The 19679-nt window shown below is 36.3% G+C and overlaps 2 protein-coding genes across 3 annotated transcripts; one reads left to right on the forward strand and one right to left on the reverse strand.

Moving 5' to 3' along the window:
• Positions 1 to 10608: 10608 nt before the first annotated feature.
• LOC110916630 (CASP-like protein 2B1) lies at positions 10609 to 13202 on the forward strand. Its single transcript, XM_022161336.2, has 3 exons — positions 10609 to 11065; positions 11346 to 11478; positions 12783 to 13202. Exons 1-3 carry the CDS (start codon positions 10839 to 10841, stop codon positions 13035 to 13037), a joined length of 615 nt encoding a protein of 204 aa, XP_022017028.1. The 5' UTR covers positions 10609 to 10838; the 3' UTR covers positions 13038 to 13202.
• Positions 13203 to 15546: 2344 nt separating this feature from the next.
• Positions 15547 to 18756, reverse strand: LOC110916436 (coiled-coil domain-containing protein 115). 2 transcript variants are annotated; one of them, XM_022161176.2, is made up of 6 exons: positions 18537 to 18756; positions 17491 to 17611; positions 17037 to 17159; positions 16393 to 16457; positions 15947 to 16028; positions 15547 to 15830 (listed from the first exon to the last, which is right to left on the reverse strand). In XM_022161176.2, the coding sequence occupies exons 1-6, from the start codon at positions 18675 to 18677 to the stop codon at positions 15736 to 15738; spliced, it is 627 nt and encodes a 208-aa protein (XP_022016868.1). In that variant the 5' UTR covers positions 18678 to 18756; the 3' UTR covers positions 15547 to 15735. The 2 variants fall into 2 exon arrangements, with proteins under 2 accessions (XP_022016868.1, XP_022016867.1); XM_022161175.2 differs by having other exon boundaries at positions 16393 to 16466; positions 18537 to 18755.
• Positions 18757 to 19679: the final 923 nt, after the last annotated feature.

Genomic DNA, 19679 nt, shown 5'->3' on the forward strand with positions numbered 1-19679 from the left:
GCAGCTGGTCGAACAGATCATCGATCCTTGGTAAAGGATATCTATTCTTTATGGTAACTTTATTCAGCTCTCTATAGTCGATGCACAACCGCATCGATCCGTCCTTCTTCTTTACAAATAGGACAGGAGCTCCCCAGGGAGATGAACTAGGTTTGATAAAACCTTTCGCCAGCAGTTCATCTAACTGGGTCCTCAGTTCTTTCATTTCTGTTGGAGCTAATCTATAAGGTGCTCTTGCTATCGGAGCTGCTCCAGGAATGATGTCAATTCTGAACTCCACTTGTCTATCTGGTGGCAAACCGGGTAGTTCTTCGGGAAAAACCTCGGGGTATTCAGAAATGACAGGAAGATTCTCGATCTTCGGCCTTGGTTCTTCAATTATTACCTGAGCCATGTAAATTACACAGCCTCTGTTCAAACACCTTGAAGCTTTCAGCATAGATACGTCTTCGGGCAATCCGTAATGCGTATCCCCTCGAATGGTAAGAGATTCACCACTCGGAGTCTTTAAAACTATCTGTCTTTTGCCGCAAATGATTTGGGCCTGGTTATGGGATAACCAGTCCATGCCTAGCACGATGTCAAAACCCGCAAGTTTGAAAGGAAGTAGAGATAAAGGAAAAGAATGGTTCCTAATGGATATTTCACATCCTTCTAGAACAGTAGAGACGGTTTCTATCGTGCCGTCTGCTAACTCTACTTCGTATTTCACGTCAAGGGTTTTGATTGGCATATTTAGTAGTTGGCAAAATTTCTGGTCTACAAAGGATTTGTCAGCGCCAGAATCGAACAGTACTCTTGCAAATATATTATTTACGAGAAAGGTACCTGTAAGCACATTGTCGTCCTTGACCGCTTCCTTTGCATCCAAGCGAAAAACTCTCGCATTTGTCTTCTTAATCTCTTCTGCCTTCTTGGCATACTTCGGGCAATTACTCTTTATGTGCCCCTTTTCATTGCAATTAAAGCAGGTTGCGTCCTTTATCTTTTTGCACTCCACTGTCTTATGCTCCTTGGACTTGCATAGCCCACAGGGTGGAGTCTTTTGTTGCGACTGTGAACCAGACGCAAACCTACACTTCCCGGAGTGAGGTTTCTTGCAGACCTTGCAGTAAGGTCTTCCATCAGCTTGCCCCTCCTTCTTTGCCTCCGACCCTCTCTTGCCCTCACCGTTTCCACGGTGCTTTTTACCGGACTTTCGTGAGGTATCATCCTCACGTTTTCGCTTTTCAGCCTCCTTGCTCCTTTGTGCCCTCAGACGGACAGCATCAAGTGTAAGAGACAAGGAGAGGTCAGTAACTGACCTGAAGGTCGTCGGCCTAGAGGCCTTCACACTGGCCTTAATCGCCGGTTCTAAGCCCCCAATGAATCGGGCAATTCTTCGTGGTTCTGGTGTCACAAGATATGGCACCAGGCGTGACATAGTGTTAAAGCTTGTCAGATATGCTTGACAATCCAGGTTTGTCATTACTAGTGAGACAAAATCAGCCTCAATCTTCTCAACCTCGTGCTGAGGGCAGTAGTTTTCTTTTATGAGGGTAATAAACTCCCCCCATGACATTTTGTACAAGGCAGACTTACCTGAAGCCTGCACCAGAGCTCTCCACCACGCCAGGGCCTCGCCCTTGAATGACTGGGACACAAACTTAACCACGTCCCTCTCAGCGCACCCGCTGATGTCCACAATCGTGTCCATCTCGTCCAGCCAGGTGATACAATCAACCGCACCTTTCTCCCCTGTAAATTCACGGGGCTTACACGATACAAAGTATTTGTAGGTGCAACCCTTAGCACTAGACGCATCAGTATATTCTCTATCGCGGTGAACGCTGTGCTCAGTAGACGAATGCTTGTCGTCATCTTTCTTGGGTTCAGAGGGTGGTTTGGAGTGTGTCTTTGGTTTAGAGGGTGGTTTTGACACAGATCTGCCTTGAGACTCAGTATGTTGACGATCAATAGCTGCCTGGACAGCATTGTTGATCAGAGCCTTTAACTGTGCGCCTGTCAAATGTACTGACGCATTGTCATAGTCATCTTCATTCGTGTGGCTGTTCTCTCCGTTGGGATCCGCCATTGTAACTTGAATCTGTTACAGAAGATAACAAAATTTTAATTTAGGAGATTATTATATGATTGTCCTTTATGACAATTTGTCAACCATGGTACAGAGACCATATTTGGTTAACTTTTTATTTCATTAAATATTAGGATTTGAATACATCCTATTTCAACTATATAACTAGTATTGGCGGCATAAAGCCTAATCATGAGGATGTTTTATAATATTAGCCGAGATTTCATAGAATCAAAGGCATAGAGATCTGAACCGTAGTTCTTTTTATCTCTTTTTGACAGAGAGTCATAGACTACCACTGCCTTTTGTCTTTATAAGACAATTATTATGGCCCATAGGCACTACACCTCTAATGGATGTCTTAATATGGTCGGCCCGTAGGCACTACATCTCAAATGGATGTTTTTAATATGGTTGGCCCGTAGGCACTACATCTCTAATGGATGTTTTTAATAATATTGGCCCGTAGGCAACGCATCACTAATGGATGTCTTTAATAATTCTGGCCCGTAGGCACTGCATCACTAATGGATGTTTTAATATGTTGGCCCGTAGGCAATGCATCACTAATGGATGTCTTTATAATACTGGCCCGTAGGCACTACATCACTAATGGATGTTTTAATAGTTCTGGCCCGTAGGCACTGCATCACTAATGGATGTTTTAATAGTTCTGGCCCGTAGGCACTGCATCACTACTGGATGTTTTAATAGTTCTGGCCCGTAGGCACTGCATCACTAATGGATGTTTTAGTATTGATCACCTTCATTGGTGATTTAACCCGCGATTTATAAATCATTTAGTTGGGTTTTGAAATCCTTAAAGGATTATTGTATAGGAATGACGTGCGTGATTATAACGAATCACATCTGCCATGAATGTTAACATGCGTACAGAGGTTAACAGGGAATCAGAATCTTTTCAGTTAGGTCGTACCATCTTGACTAGATCTTAAAAGACCCCAAGCTAGGTTTCACCTTTTAAGATTCTTTATTTAGGCAGATCAATATAAAAGGAATGGTTTTGATTTATTTTTATATATATTAAAACAAAACTCACAACATACATTCCAAAAATCACAAATACAATTACATATTGCCCTAAACGGGTCTTTCAAATAGTACATGCCTCCATAGAGGTTTTAAAATAAGTGACAAGTCCACGCAGGGACTAATATAAGATAGGTGTCCATGCAAGGACTAAAGATAAGTCCACGTAGGGACTGAAATACGATAAGTTGTCCACACAGGGACTTATTTTAAAGTAGAAATTACAGTAGTACAGTTATTAAGGGCTAATGGTCACGTTTCTTCTTCTTGCCCTTTAGTAAATTCGCCAAGCCCTTGAGAAATCCTCGGTGGCTTTTCTTCTCTTCCTCGAATTCTCTCTCCACTCGATCTAGTCGATGGAGTATTTCTTCCTGTTCAGGAGGAGAGAATCGTGGTTGTGGCGCTTGATGCGGAACTGGAGGTCTGGGAGGTATTGGATACCCATGAGCTGAGTAGTCCGGCGGTCCCATGTTTCCATGTGCTCCGTCAGGGTAGTGCGCATTATATCTAGCCGACACCACATATGGGTCGCGCTCATAGCCGTAGTTGTATTGTGCTTGTGACGGTTCAAACGGGTTGTAAGCTGTTGGACCTGTATAAGCAGGTATGGGTTGGTCATACCCAAATGGTGGCGAATTTCGTGCAGTAGGTGCGGAGTTCGCTTCTTGTATAGGACTTGAAGGTCCTTCTTCTTGTAGCGGTGGATAGTGGCTGCTACTAGAAGGTCGAGGAGTGCTGAAGTGGTTACCCCCTCCTCCTCGTGTAGACATACGAGCATTGGTCCTCCTACGCCTCGGCGGATCAGGTATTACTGGTTGTGCCGGTGGCGGAGGTGGTGGCGTAACTGCCTCAAAGCGTGAATCCTCAGAGGGATCCTGTGGATGTCTCGGTTGCGATGTCTGATGAGATGGTGTGTTGTACCACTCATGTCGGTCAAACAAGGCCATAAAGCTGTCTGGGCCTTGATACTGCGGACCATGATATGAAGATCCATCAGATACTTCTATCGGATGCGTGGGCGTACCACGAGCTGGTTCAGTTGGATCCTCATCTTCCTCCATGGGATCTTCAGAAAAATGGTCTTGTGGCCCTAGTGGAACAAAACCTGAAGGTTCCTGTATGTAGTCAGCCGGATTAAACTGAGCTACGTAGTATGGACTAGGGTCGTCGTAGTTTCGGTGCGATACCGAACGTTGCAGAGGTATGAAGGAAGGTTGTGGGTTATTGGGATCATTTTCTGAATTTGGCCCAAAGGAGTGCCGGTAGGATGGCGTCGAGCTGTGCGAAGTGGAATGCCTCGCTGGTTCGTAAAGATCTCTTCGTCTCTGTGGCTCTTCGCTTCTTGTCATCGAAGGATGTCTTGTACCAGATGGTCCAGCTTCTTGGTCGTGATGTGTCACGATTTCTCCTCGGCCTCTACGTCCCCTTCCTCTTCCTCGGAATATAACGGGTGGCATTTTCCTGCTCCAAAACTTATTAAAAATCAATCGAAATAAAGACAAAAAGGAGTAATAATCCGAATTTGTCCTAAGTTCTTGTCTAGACTCAAGTATGTGCAATTGTGTCACTGAGATTAAACACAATAGGATAGTGTTTAATTCACTCAATGTTGGCTCTGATACCAACCTGTCACACCCCGATTTCCACGTGTCTCACCGGTGGGCCCGGTGGGGGATTACCGTGACGATGTTGGCAACAATATAGTCAAACCACACAATTATATAATGCACAGCGGAAGCATAATTTAAATATATAATTTCAACCTCTGATTGTAATATCAAAATGTATTACAGAAGTTGAATATCCACAGTGGATCGTAAATACAGATAAAGTATTGTTCCATTAGATACTGCAATCAAGCTTGCGAGGCTTATCCCGACGCTAGGGAGCTAATACCAGCCAATTACGTTTAGGTACCTGCACTTAATCTTTTTGGGGAAAATACGTCAGTTTACACTGGTAAATACATTCAACTGACACATTTGAAAATGTTTATTAAAATTGATTTGAATGCACAAGGCACAAACTCTTTTATAACTTGGGAAAATTCATAATGATCTTGTGAACGTTTTACATGTTCTTTTATGCGTTCAGTAGCCCGGGTCGTGCCGGGTTAAAGATTTATAGACACACCACGTTTGCGTAAAACCGTAGTATGAAAACCAACGGCTACGTCTTTTAATTTTAATGTCGACACTTTATACCGGGTGTACGCCTACACCGGGATGTCGATGGTCGTGGCCATTTCGTAAAATGATGCCAAGGATATCCGGGACAACGGTCATTAAACCCCCCAAAGGCTTATAAGCAACAAAACTGTTTAAATGAGCCGATCATATTTAATCAATTAACCACCTAAGCGATGGAATTATATAATGCTCAATCAAGCGGTATTAACATACCGTAACCCAAGCCCATATAGGGGAAATAAGTTAAAGTATTTACCTTTGCAAGTATTAATCCTTAATTTAGATCAAGTCACCGATAGCTTTTACTGGGGCTCCTAATCTGGAACGAAGGTTTTAATTAACCTCTTAGAATCCTAACGGTCCTTGTATTAGCCGTAGCTTAAACCGGTTGATTCCGATATATAGATATGGTTAATTCGCACGGAAAGGCGAAACCGAGAATGGAGTATGATTTGGACCCAACAAGTTCAGAGACTTGTTTTATATGGGTTTATAGTTCATACTCTGGATTTTGGGGTTCAAATAATATAATTTGACCCATATCGGCTATTGCACGAAAACTAGTTCCATGAGCCGTACCGTGTGCGCAAATAGGCGAAACGGTTAACCATAAGAGTCGTACGCTTATTTCCTAAGTCAATATGCCTTAAAAGTATTTTGGTATCAGTAGGATACCTTCCGTAATGCCCGTAACGAGTTTAAGTTAGTATTATGCCCCGTAGGGGCTTTTCGATCATTTTAAAGACTTTAAAAGGGATTTTCGAGTTCTACAGGGAATCTGAGTTTCCCGAACAGCTTATAAAGCTTAAAATACTTTATTTATTATTTAAAACCAGTGGTAATTGGAATCGGGTCAAAAGACCTTGTAGAACTCTCGTTTTGGCCAAAAAGGGCATATTCGGTATTTACCGAACCGTAGCCATAACCGCAGGTTATGAGCAAGGTAAAAATTATTAAAAATCTTTAAAATTCCCAAAATATTATTTTACCACAGTGGGTAAAAGTTTTGGTGACGAAAACTTGGGTTAGATGGGCGTTATGCTAATTGCGCCGTTAATTACAAAACTTTCTTAAAAGTGCGCCTTTTAGCATAACTCTCATTCTAGGCCTCGGATTGACGTGAAACTTTAGGGACATGCTTATAATTTAATAAGCAAGGTTCTGGTCCGTTCATGTGTCCGAAATACCCGTTTTAATTTTTAAAAGGCCGTTACGGTCAATTTTTAGGCGAATGACGGAAATACGTAAAAGACTCGGGTAACTCATGAACCGACCACAGAGGTTTATACCAACATGTGACCTGGTCCTAAGAGAGTCCTAAGGTATATTTATACCTCACTAAAACGGGTCAGAACTGAAGTCAAAGCAAAAGTCAAACTTATGCGACTTTCGGCTCCGAACCGGTTCAATATAGTAAATGATCGATTCAAACGAGCGCAAACAAGTTTATATACTTATTATCATATTTTATGATTGTCAAAACAGGTTCCATAACATATACATTACAGATTATGCATAAATCGCTAAAATAGCTTTCTGTTGACTTTTTAACCGCACGTTTGACTCGATAATTGACATAGTTAGAGTGGTGATCAGGGGGAACCATTTTAGAGGTTTAATACCCACATAAATACCAACTCACAACCATTTTTGATTCGTCATAAGACTGAATCATTTGCGAGTTATTGTAATGACAACCGTTAGTTACGACGGTTGCGTTTATGAGCTATAACTATGGAAAAGTGAAACCAAAATGGTTATCAACGACTTACAGAAGTTGCTTCTTGATTATAGAGCAGAAGAGAAGCTTGGGAGCACTTAGAATGATCAGTAGTTGTGTGTTTTGATTGTGTGAATGGTTATGCACACAAAGGTGCTATTTATAGCCAAAAACAAGCTCCTATGATCATTACACTACCACAACAGGTCAGGGGTGATGGGTAGATGTCCCCTAAGTGTTATGGGTCAAATGTAGGGTGCCCATGCTCCATTAATTGGTGTTTGATCGTTCAAAAGTTCCAAAAGCCAAGTAGTTACTATAATTCTGCATCTGGGCACTTTACGCGGCCCGCATGGGAGTTCCCATGTGTTTTAATGCGGGTCGCCTAAAGATCAAATATCAGACGCGAAATAGAGGGGGCTCGCGGCCCGCCTCAACTTATGTTTAAACCTTACGCGGGTCGCCTAAGGTTAATATTTCAGGATTTTTAAATCTTTTTGTAATGATTACAGAATCTGGCCATTAATAACGAAATCTTTCGTAATGATTTACCTGACCTTTCGGTTTTGAAGGGGTAACTTTGCGGTTTGGCCCTCGGTTATTTACCGATAGGGGCCTCGTGTTATTTTCCCGCGTTATAAAGTCCCCGGTTTATTTATTTAATTATTCTGAAAGCCTTAACTTTCATTGTTGACGCTTTTAACCCTTCTTCTACGAATTCGATCGTAACTTTCTCGTTTCATATCGAAACTTCGCGAAATTCATATATATTATTTTAGTGAGGGTATAATACCGTTACAAAGTCTTTGGAACGTTAAAGGGTCACTCAGAGGTATTATTAAACATGTTGACACAGTTAACCCCTGTAGTTTGTAATCTCTCACTTTCTTCCGCGTTTTATATTTGTACGATCTATAATTTATTCGTTTGAAGGTTTAAGCATTATTTAGGGATACTATACAGTATATTTACCCTTGTTGACATTTATAACCCTCGAATTTATATACTTTCAAGGTTTGTCAAAATTAGTCCTTTATTTATTATAGATGCCACGTGTAAACAAATGACACGTGTTAACACATCATTGGACACAAAAATTCGAGGTGTTACACATATGTTTCGCATAAGATGTTTTTTTAGTCCCTAGTTGTGCTGAATATAAGGTTGAACAAGGCCTAGTTAGAATTTGCAACATGGTCAAGACATCATAGTATTGAAGTCAATGTTAGATACTTTTGCATCTAGTTTTTTTCTAGTCCCTTTGTCATATGATGTTTTATTTTCAAAGGGCCATGTGCAACTGGTGTGTTTTTGTATAATTGGGTATCTAAATGCTATATTTCTAGAAACAAAGTGTCAGTACCTTATGCATTACTTGACCAGTATATGCACAGCAACCAAATTAATAGTTGGTTCAAGTCTAATTTATTATGTATGAACATGTACAGCCATAATTGGTTAAAGTCTAACCACATTTACCCACTGTAATGTTAATTTTGACAAATTAAAATAGACACAAAAGCAATTGCATTACACATAATGGTATGTGTAAAATGACTCTTTTGCGCGTCATATGAGGGGCACATGCACCTACTTAACGGATGAAATGGATGGTGGTTAGTGTAAAGGACTTGGAGTGTGCAAAATTTAGTAATAGAGGGCATGGAGTGTACTTATTGAAGAATAAGGACACAAAGCGCAATTTTAAGTATAAAAAAAGAAAGAAATTTTATGGTTTGTATTCTCGCTGCGTCTTTTTGGTTAAAACGTGTTAGGGTCTTACAAAACCCACAACCTATCTCCTCTCAGTCTCAATGCATTTTCTAGATCCTAAGTCGAGTCGACTAGTCAACCTATCAAATCATCAACACGAAGCTATCGATAAAAACATCCAATTTATAGTCTAAAAACACAAAGTCAATAAACCGAGATCACATGTGGATAGAATAATGCACATCAAACATAATCATGGTGACAAATTGCAACAAAAACCCAAAAAGATTCGATTTTTACATAAACAAATGCTAAAACAAGATCCAAAATCCCATAATCAATCAACAAGTCTCGGTATTCACCTTAATCTAGACAATCATTATAGATCTAGCCAATCATGGCTCCAAAATACATCACAAGATCAAATCTAACATGAATGGGTCTAAAAACTAGTGGAAACCGAAAAACTAAAGTTGATAACCAGCCTATAATCACTGGTTTAATAATCCAAGCCCGATCTATGAAAGTCCTTAAAAAAGCTCAAAATTCTCCCATGGATCACCCGAACCAGCCTCCAAACCAGTCTTTCTAAATGCAAAACACCTAAAATGCTTAAGTAGGCACTACTGGTTTGGGGCCCTCTAGGAAAACCGTGTTAAGTTGCCTAAACGGTCCTCCTAGAGCTGGTTGAAGAGAAATGAAGCTATTGGAGAACCATGTTGGTTGGCCTAAACAGTCCTCCTAGAGTAAGGTGGTGGAGAATGACACCTCAGCAAACTAAACCACACAACATGACACATAAGCCTTTATGCACGTTAAGATGAGGGAGGTATTGAGTTCAAGTGTCATATAATTATTTTTTGAGATTAATATTATAATATATTTAGATTTTTAAATATATCAAATATTATTATGGTGATAATGATATGTATATATGTTAGTTATCATAATTTAATATATTAAATAGATTTTTAAAACATAAAATTATAAAGGAAAGTAATATAGAGCCGCTAGAATGAGAACCACCTCGAGTTGTAAGAACCGCGAGAACTACACCCCACGGAGCGCCGTTCGCCATGATTTTTTTTTTACAAGTAGATGTGTATATTATAAACACAGCCGTAAAAAATCATGGCGAACGGCGCTCCGTGGGGTGTAGTTTTTTACACCACAAGTTTGGTGAAAAAAAAAAGAAAAAAGAAAAAAAATTAAAAAACACCAAACTTGTGGTGTAAAAAACTACACCCCACGGAGCGCCGTTCGCCATGATTTTTTACGGCTGTGTTTATAATATACACATCTACTTGTAAAAAAAAAAATCATGGCGAACGGCGCTCCGTGGGGTGTAGTTCTCGCGGTTCTTACAACTCGGGGTGGTTCTCATTCTAGCAGCCCCCGTAATATATATATATATATATATATATATATATATATATATATATATATATATATATATATATATATATATATATATATATATATATATATATATATATATATATATATATCTACACACACAAGAAAATCCCAATGGGTATACCCAATACCCATGATTATGCCCAATAACAGACAGCCGTCAAGCGTGGGACCGATTAAGACAACATAGTCTTGGCCAGAGTAGGGTGGTTGGCCTGCCGATGTGAGGGGTGCGATATCTATCGCCTGTTATAGAAAGTCGCCGTTCAAAAAAACGTATATTTCTCTCTTACACAATGTTACTATATTTATCAAGCGGTACCCACAACTACACATCTGAATCTTGTAAATTTTGTATTTAGAATTGGTTTTTCATTAAATTATACACCCTTATGTTGCATAGCATCTTATATTATAAAATGTTATAATATGAAAAGGAGATGTAACAGAAAAGAAATATAAACAACTATATATAGAATATGGTAAATGCATGTGGTTGGTTGAGCATTTATAGATGAGACCTTGGGTGTACGTACCTTTTGCTCTCTCGATCCCATACGTCCTTGAGAATTTTTACTTTTTTTCTTGACACTTGTCATCTTCTTCTCCACCACCTCCAAACTTGTTGTGACATAAGCACATATATTGTATAACCAACGTACTAGTGGTCACCAAAATGAGTTACTTGGGTGTTGGTGTTAGTCCTGGGAATGTTCCAGTTTATCATATTGGTACCGATGTGAAGGATGTTGGTCGGAAAGTGAGGCTTGCCGAGTTGATTTTAAGGTCTGTTGTTTGTGTTCTAGCTCTTGTTTCGGCTCTTCTTGTTGCTACTAATTCACAAGTCCAAGAAATCTTTACCATCCAGAAAAAAGCCAAATTTACAGACATGAAAGCCCTTGTGTAAGTCTTTTTTGAATTTTCTTGTTTAATTTCCCTTTTTTTGACATTAGAGGTGGAATCAGGGTTAAGAGGGTTTGCTGACTCGAATCACCGGAATTTATTGAATTTGTATGTATAAATTCTGTTTTTTTTTTTAATAAAAACATGAGTTGGATTCTCTAGATGTAACGGGTAGAGAAAAGAAGTCAAGAAGATGACACCCTGACTAAAAAATTCTAATTACATCACCAGACAGTTTTGTAGTTTTAAGATTTAGTGTTAACCTTTTGATTTGTTGTAGGTTTTTGGTGGTGGTTAGCGCGATGGCGGCAGCCTACTCACTGGTGCAAGTGTTGAGATGTGGGTTGAGTGTGGTTAGGGGAAGTGTGGTCTTGAGCAAGCCCTTGGCTTGGCTAATTTTTTCCGGTGATCAGGTATTTTTTTTAACGGCAAACACAATACACCTTTTAACATCTACTTAATACTTATTGAGTTATTGCCCACTTGGGACTTTAATCCATTTTGCTTTGGAGGAAATAAACACCTGATGTCACTAGGCCAAAAGGTCATTATCTCTGGTGATATGGTATGTAATTAGTTTTATTTCTATGCATGTGCATCTCTAATGGCATGGTGTACCTTGTGCATTATGAGTTGTGTCATGCATGAACTATATATATACTTACCCACCCACCTTTCCTTCCTCACATCACCAACCTCTGTTGAGAATTGAATGTTTTCATGTGAGACATTAGAGCACATTGATAGACTTTGATATATCTACCTCCGTGGTGTATTTATTCTACTCATTTATATTGGTACTTAATACGTGCTGGTGATCTGACATATAGTCCACCGGTAGTTGGAATGGTAATTGTTTTTAACATTATTATAAGGCAGTGCAATGATGGCGGAACCAAGCGGGGCCCACCACCCTTCATCTGGTCGTCGGAATGTACCGAGTAAATATTTTTTTTTAAAAAAAACATGAGTCGCACCTCTAAGACGTCAAAAAACATGAGTCGTACCTCTAAGACGTCGAAAAAACATGAGTCGCACCTCTAAGACGTTGAAAGCTTTTTTTAGAAAAGGAATGAAAATTTTAGAGAGGAAAACACAGTTTTTATAATTAAAACATGAATTTTACCCTATAGGTAAAAAAAGGAAGGAGAATGACCACTTTTTAAATAAAAGCATGAATGGTACTCTAGATGTAAAAATCTTTTAGATTTTCTTGTGACATAGATTTAGTTATACTTGTTGAACTTGAACAACCAAGAGGTGAATTTTAATGATTAAGGTTTAATAACCCTAATAAATAGAAGGAAAAATTATGAAAACAGCCACTTTGATCAAGAATATCAACAACTTGACATTTTTTACCAAAAAAAATAATAATTCAATAACACGTAGAAGTTTGAAAATTTTGCGCCCATTGTACCAAGTCAACGCAAAATTCCCATAATCGTGTGATATAAAGAAAACAAATTAATTCCAAGAAAAGTAAAATGGAAAACTTAATTTTTAAAACTAAAACCATTTTTATATTAAACATATCATTTAAAAACATTAAAAACTTAAAATTATATAGGTCTATTTTTTTAATATTTGAAAACTTAAAACTGTATCTTAATAATTCTATGCCATATATCTGGAAAAGAAAATGTACATAACAAAATGGTAAAACTATTTTTAAATCTAAAAAAAAATAATGATTTTGTGATCCTGGATATTTCAGCTTATGGCTTACGTGATGTTAGCTGCACTCGGGGCTGCTCTACAATCGGCCATATTTGCTAAATTCGCAGAACCGGAGCTGCAATGGATGAAGGTGTGCGATATGTATGGGAAATTCTGTAACCGAAGTGGAGAAGGGATAGCGTGTTCTGCGGTTGCATGGTTGATGATGGTCATTATCACGGGCATATCGTCGTTTAGCCTCTTTCGGTTGTATGGCGGAAATAAAGGAACTAAAATAGGTGCAGGATGGTAATTAACAAGCTTCGGTTTATCTACATTTTGCCTGTTTGTGAGTTGTGACTAGTATGGAAAATGTATAATCATTAGGAGTAAGAGGGTGTGTAAAAAAGGAGTTTGTCACTTATTTTCTCAGTCTATATATATATAATAAAAAAAGGAGTTACGTTTGTGATGTATATATTATACTAGTTTATAAACCCGTGTATTACACGGATTAAATATAAAAAAAAAAAAACTTAGATTGAATAACATTTTAGTTTACAAGTATTACAAACCTATATATTACACACCTAAAATATAAAAAATGTAAATCATACTTCTATATAATCCTCATCGCATAGTTAAAAAAGTGTAATAATAGTATAATATAATTATTGTGTTTTTTCGATTAGTATTTATATAAGGATGGTTTAGTAAAAAGATCTAATTATTGTATTCTTTTACGATAATATTTAATAGAATATATTGTATTTATCTAGTAATATTAATTAAACAGTGCATCCTAATATGGTTATTAACATATTTAAGTTAAATTTATTATATTAGTAAGGATAAGGATTAAAAAAATATTTTGAAATAAAATGTAAGTTTAAATTGTAAGGTTAAAAGCGAGAGTGACACGTGACAATAATTGAAATTCTATATTAAAAGTTAAATTAGATTTGAAGTTTTATTTGTAACTTTACCATTTTTATCAATAATTAATATTTTAAATCATTTGGTTTTAGAAATATATGTGGTTAATCTTAATGAGGAGTTATATTACCAAATAAAGTTAATATAATAATGCATAAATAATTAAATTGAAGATATTAATATTAATAGAAAAATAATAATAGTTTTGTTATAAATAATAATAAACAAACGATTAAGATAAAGTAATTTTTATATTTTTATCCCTATATCATATAGTATAATTTATTAACCCAAGCATCATAGTATATCAAATTTTTATAAGGGAGAGAATGTTTATTTAGAATTATTTATTAATATGGATAATGGTCCTTATATTAATTTACTTATTATTGCTATTATTTATTATTATGATTGAGGTAATATAATAAATTGCCATGTGTCATTTTTGTGAAATCCTTTATTATGAGAGAATGCCAAGTGGCATTAAGGAGACTCTTTTGTTAGTATTAGATGTTCATGTTACATGATTGACCAAACTGGAATGAGATGTGACGTTTGGTTTTGGCATTTGTTGCTATGGTGAGTTTGATAATATTATAAAATCATAGTTTTGCAAAGTAGAAACTCATACTGATCACTGGAACCGGACTCATCACCGGTTTGGTATGCACCGATTAGACTACTTTAGGTGGAACTAATCAGTTTTTGTTATAGTATGAGTTAGACTAGAGAAGTGGGCAATGGGTTGAAGTAGAAGTTTTTGTGGGGTGTTAGGAATGGCAGTCGAGGTTTGGCCCAAAAAACTATTATGGTATAATTTCCATTTTGGTTATGATTTCAATTTTCAAATCATTCAAACTAGGTTTATCACTCTAGCCGCGTTGTGGCGAACTTTTTTTGTTATTTAGTCTGGGTTTACATGTGTTTTGAAATCATTACGAGCGCGTTGCGCACGCAGAACCACTAACAAAAATAAAAAGAAAATGTAAAAAACAGTAAAAAAAATAATCGAAAGAAAATCAACCAAAAAAATTGTATGTTAATGATGTTGTTCGTATGAAACTCGTGGTCAGTGATGAGCAAATAATACCGACTTTTGGCATTCCTAGTACCGGTTCGCTACCGATTTTTACCTTCATATCCCGGTACTGTAACCGGTATTTTCGGTATCGGTTGCCACCGAGCTCATCTCTACCCTTGAAACTAAAAAAAGAAATCATTAAAAGTTGAAGAAAATCAAAAAGAAAAAGTTTTACGATACCTTTGTTGTTGTGTCTACGGCACCCGTGATCAGGGATGAGCAAATGGTACCGTGTAGTAGTATCGAATTTCCCGAACTAAAAGATTTTCAAACTTTTAACGTTTTCTGTATCAGGCTGGTGCCGATCTTTACCTTCATGTACCGATAATGAACCGGACCGTACCTGTATTTTCGATACCAGTATTGGTTGACACCAAGCTTATCCAACTAAGGAAAAGTAAAGAAAATAATAAGAAATATTATTATAGTAATAATATGTTTTATAATATAGTAAGATAATAAAATATAATTAAATTACTATTCATTTCATTTGTCTAATTAATATATAGTAAAGTAATAATAATAATAATAATAATAGTAATAATAATAATAAAATAATAATAATAATAATAATAATAATAATAATAATAATTTGTCTAATTAATATATAGTAATAATAATTAATATATAGTAATAATAATAATAATAATAATAATAATAATAATAATATAGTAATAATTTTAGGTTATTGGACACTTGTCACTTTATAAATCTTACACTTAGGAGCTTTTATAGAATAACTTGACCCTCTTTTTATATATGTATTACGTACTAATTATTCAACACGGGTGTGCTGAGAATTTCATAACTGAAACAAATAAACTAGTATTTCATATTTCAAACAATTCTTGCAAAGATGACACACATACTTAAAAATGAACAAAATATGAAGTCTAAGCTTTGTGAATCTATTTTGTTCTTTGCACATGAATGCAGTTGGATCCAACTATTTTATTACTGAATTTCTACATAGAAAAAAAACCTCAACACTTTGTCACTCCTTGGTGTTCTTCGTATCCTTAACTAACGCAGCATGAGCTTCAAGAATCGATGAACGCACATTTGCTATGTTTACTAGTGTTTCTAGGGCTGCGTCAAAAAGAAAACAATAGTTTATGTTCATTAAAAACGACGCAAAACATATGAAGAACAAAAGGTCAAGAACAGAGATCATTGTCCTTGGATTTTAGCAGTTGAAATTTCACCTGTCTCGAATGAAAGTTGAGAAGCCCGAAGCTTTGGAGAAACCAATGTCCCGAACATTGAGAGTATCTTTGCTCGTTCTTTCTGGAATCGCATACATAAAAAATTATAACAAAATTAAAATGAAAAAATACAAGTGCACAAAGATATCATAATCTATAATTTTGGTTCACTTTTTTCACATGAAGAATGTAATACTTGACTATCGACATCGTTTAAGAGAAACGATTGACTGCTAGCCAAATGTCTTAAATACCCCTTAAAACATTAGCAAGGTAGGAAAATCATGGGGACCTAGCTCTAAGTAATCCGCACTTTGTAACAATAACAAAGGGCAAGTAAGTAATTTACCAAAAAAAACTTATATAAAAAGCAATTGTTGCAGTTTTCATGGGATATCTTAAAATGAAGATGGAAACAAAATTCAGGATCATATTTATCCACTCACAAGGTTCTCTGTTTTACGCGGTGATGCCGTAGTTTCAGACCCTTTGCTGCTTTCCAGTGAACTCTCTTCATTTTCTTAGCATAAACAGAAAAACCATGATAAGTTTTCTTTTAGATTAAAATGCCCTTTTCGTCCCTGAGGTGTGGCCAGTTTTACGACTTTCGTCTAAATGTTTGGTTTTTTGCATCTGGATCCAAAAGGTTTAAAATCTTGCCATTTTCATCCGGCTCGTTAACTCCATCCATTTTTTTCCGTTAAGTCAGGGGTATTTTTGTACATAAAGTGAAAAAGACGGAATTGACCTTTAAGTGAAGACTTGTACATTATGCTAAATGCTTGTACATAAAGTGAAAAGGACCGAATTGCCCTTTAAGTTAACAAAAAAGACTGAAATACCCCTAACTGAACGGAGAAAAATGGATGGAGTTAACGAGCTGGATGAAAATGACAATATTTCAAACTTTTTGGATCCAGATGCGAAAAAACAAACCTTTGGACGAAAGTCGCAAAAATGGTCAAACCTCAGGAACGAAAATGGCATTTTACTCTTTCTTTTAAGTTGTTATCCTTAAGAATTTACCCGTTAGCATAAAAAGACGATATCATCGGACATTTAAAAAAATACTACAGAGAGAAATGTTTACCAGATTCCAGACCGCTCATATTTTCTTTTAACTGCTCGTCTTCCTCAACTTTTTCCTTCTCCGGAGACGAGTTTTTATCATCAGTAGATGTCCATTTACATAAACTGAACTGTGGCGACTTTGCTGTAGAGTCAGCAAAAAACAGATGGAAAATTAATCAATAATTTACATAAACTGAACTTTACTAGAGGTGGAGACTGGCGACTTCAGCCCTTTTAGTTAGGAGTGAGTCTGTGAGTTATGTTATATGTCTAACGGGTCAAATGGGTGAATAAATAATTAATTGCTAACTAAAACGAGTAACAGTCAAATGGGCCGGAAGCTGTCTAAAGTGTATTTTTAACGCATAAAACCTCCTAAATCAATTTTTTCATTATAGTCTTAATAAGATATTAGAATTTTGTAATCATACTTCAGAAATTAACTATTTATATTCAGCTTTTGAAGAAAGTACCATTGTCGTGATAATCTAGTTCCACTTTTGTGGCGGCAGAACGGTGTTTTAGGCTAAGCAAAGCAGTGTTTACGCGTGAAGCACCCATTGAATGGCGTGCGCTTGCCAACTCCAGCCATCCCTGAATATCATATCATTAAAACACAAGCATCAATCCACTTTGTACAAACACAGACATGACAATTGTCACAAAAAAAAGAGGCAAATACTTGTGATTCAAGCGCACATATATAACCACAGACGCCACTTGTAACAAAATCCTTCTCAAAGTAGGGGTGTGCATGGGTCAGTTTGGTTCGGTTTTGGTTAATATCGGTTATTAACCCAAAACTTCAACTAAAACTAACTTTGAGCTAAAGTTCAAAAATAATAAACCAAGACTACACTTTTTATTAAACTATGGATGTGGAATCCCTTTTAATAAAGTAATTTTCAACAAAAAAAAATTAAAAAAAAATACTTAAGCCTTCGATGTGGGACGGTAGAAAAAACCTTTACATAGTTATGGTAAAACATAAATCCATTATATAAACTTAACATTATAAGTTTGGTTCGGTTTTGGTTATATCGGTTAACCAAAAATTCATAACCGTAACCATAACCGATTGGTCGGTTAAGCAAAACTTCATAACCATAACCATCGTTAAAATCGGTTCGGTTTCGGTTATGGTTCGGTTATCGGTTATGGCGGTTAATTTGCTCAAATAACATCACAAATCTTTAATTGTAATAGCAATCAACCATGGAGAATTACTGTAAACGTGTACTTAAACATCATGAACCCTAATGACAGATCAGCTATGTTTTAATTGGAATTACTCATCTTCTTTACTGATAAATCTAATTAAACCCTAATTCTATCTGCTACTGTTCAAATTTACAAATAAAAAAGGATTCTTCTATGAATGGGGGCGATGAACTACATGTACAAATTCAGCTTTAATTAACAAAATCAAGCAGATCATATGAAATGATAAACTGAAAGAAATAAAGAAAAGTAGACAATATTTGGAGAGCTTGAGTCGGTTAAAGAAATGGAAGAGTACCTGGCGAAGAGTGGAAGATAATGTTTGAATCAAGATGAGATAATCATCGAGAGAATCAAGAAAGATCAATGTTTGATCTTCTGTTTCTTCGGTTGCAACAGTTGATAGATTAGAAATTTGAGCTTCGTTTTCTTCTTCCATGGCGAAAAATCAAGTGGGACCTTTATGCAGAGTTTGGCTCATTTATTTATGGGCTCACCACACCACACATACTATGCTGTCCAAACTGCTCGAGATTGAGGATCGCTCGATGATCACTTGAAAAATGATCGCTCGATTCCCGCTCAGTTTGTAAATGAGTCGCTCAGATCGGTTCGATTCAATTCAATCCAAGCAAAAGCAAAGGACCGCTCGCTCGCCGATCGCTCGGTTTCGCTCGAATTATTTTTATTAATAATATATATATATATATATATATAGGGTTGAGTTCATTTCAGAACTCTAAATAACTACAGAACTTTCAGAACTCCTAATAAACAATCATTTTATATATATGTTTTTGTATTTAGGATCATTTTATCATCTACTATATGTATTTCTTTGATTACATACATGTTAAAAGTAGTTTACATATGTTTAATTGCCAAAATTATATATATGTGTCATAACTAATTACATATATGTAAAAAAAGTAGTTTACATATGTGTAATTATAAAATTACATATAAAAAATGATAAAATTACTCTTAACATGTATGTAATCGTAAAAATACACATAATAAATGATAAAATTATCCTAAGCATAAAAATTTATAAATAAAAAGATTGTTTATTAGGAGTTCTGCGAGTTCTGTAAATATTTATGGTTCTGAAATGATCCTGGCCATATATATATATATATATATATATATATATATATATATATATATATAGAGGCCGGTTAACATACAATACCTCTTATCTTACATTATGTACGCGATGCCCTCAGCCGTACGATCTTCAATCGATCAAACGCGAGCGAAAATAATTTAAATGATTAAATTAATCATTTTAATATATCTAAATCATACCAGGAAGGTTAAACGTCATTGCGAGGTCATAAATCTCTGTATTGACCGATGATAGTTCAAAATCAAATTCAAAAACCTGAAAATCTTCTTCCCCAACCTCCCTTCGTTCCTTTTAGTGCGATATCGATAATAA

Source organism: Helianthus annuus, chromosome 16, assembly GCF_002127325.2.
Source record: "Helianthus annuus cultivar XRQ/B chromosome 16, HanXRQr2.0-SUNRISE, whole genome shotgun sequence".
In the NCBI taxonomy this organism is placed as follows: Eukaryota; Viridiplantae; Streptophyta; class Magnoliopsida; order Asterales; family Asteraceae; genus Helianthus; species Helianthus annuus.

Coding starts and splice junctions, on each gene's coding strand:
- LOC110916630 (XM_022161336.2), top strand. CDS start 10,839: ATGAGTTACTTGGGTGTTGGTGTTAGTCCTGGGAATGTTCCAGTTTAT. Junction 11,066..11,345: donor ACAGACATGAAAGCCCTTGT/GTAAGTCTTTTT, acceptor GATTTGTTGTAG/GTTTTTGGTGGTGGTTAGCG. Junction 11,479..12,782: donor TAATTTTTTCCGGTGATCAG/GTATTTTTTTTA, acceptor TGGATATTTCAG/CTTATGGCTTACGTGATGTT.
- LOC110916436 (XM_022161175.2), bottom strand. CDS start 18,677: ATGGAAGAAGAAAACGAAGCTCAAATTTCTAATCTATCAACTGTTGCA. Junction 16,029..16,392: donor CGCGTAAAACAGAGAACCTT/GTGAGTGGATAA, acceptor ATGCGATTCCAG/AAAGAACGAGCAAAGATACT. Junction 15,831..15,946: donor TCAACTTTCATTCGAGACAG/GTGAAATTTCAA, acceptor TTTTTGACGCAG/CCCTAGAAACACTAGTAAAC.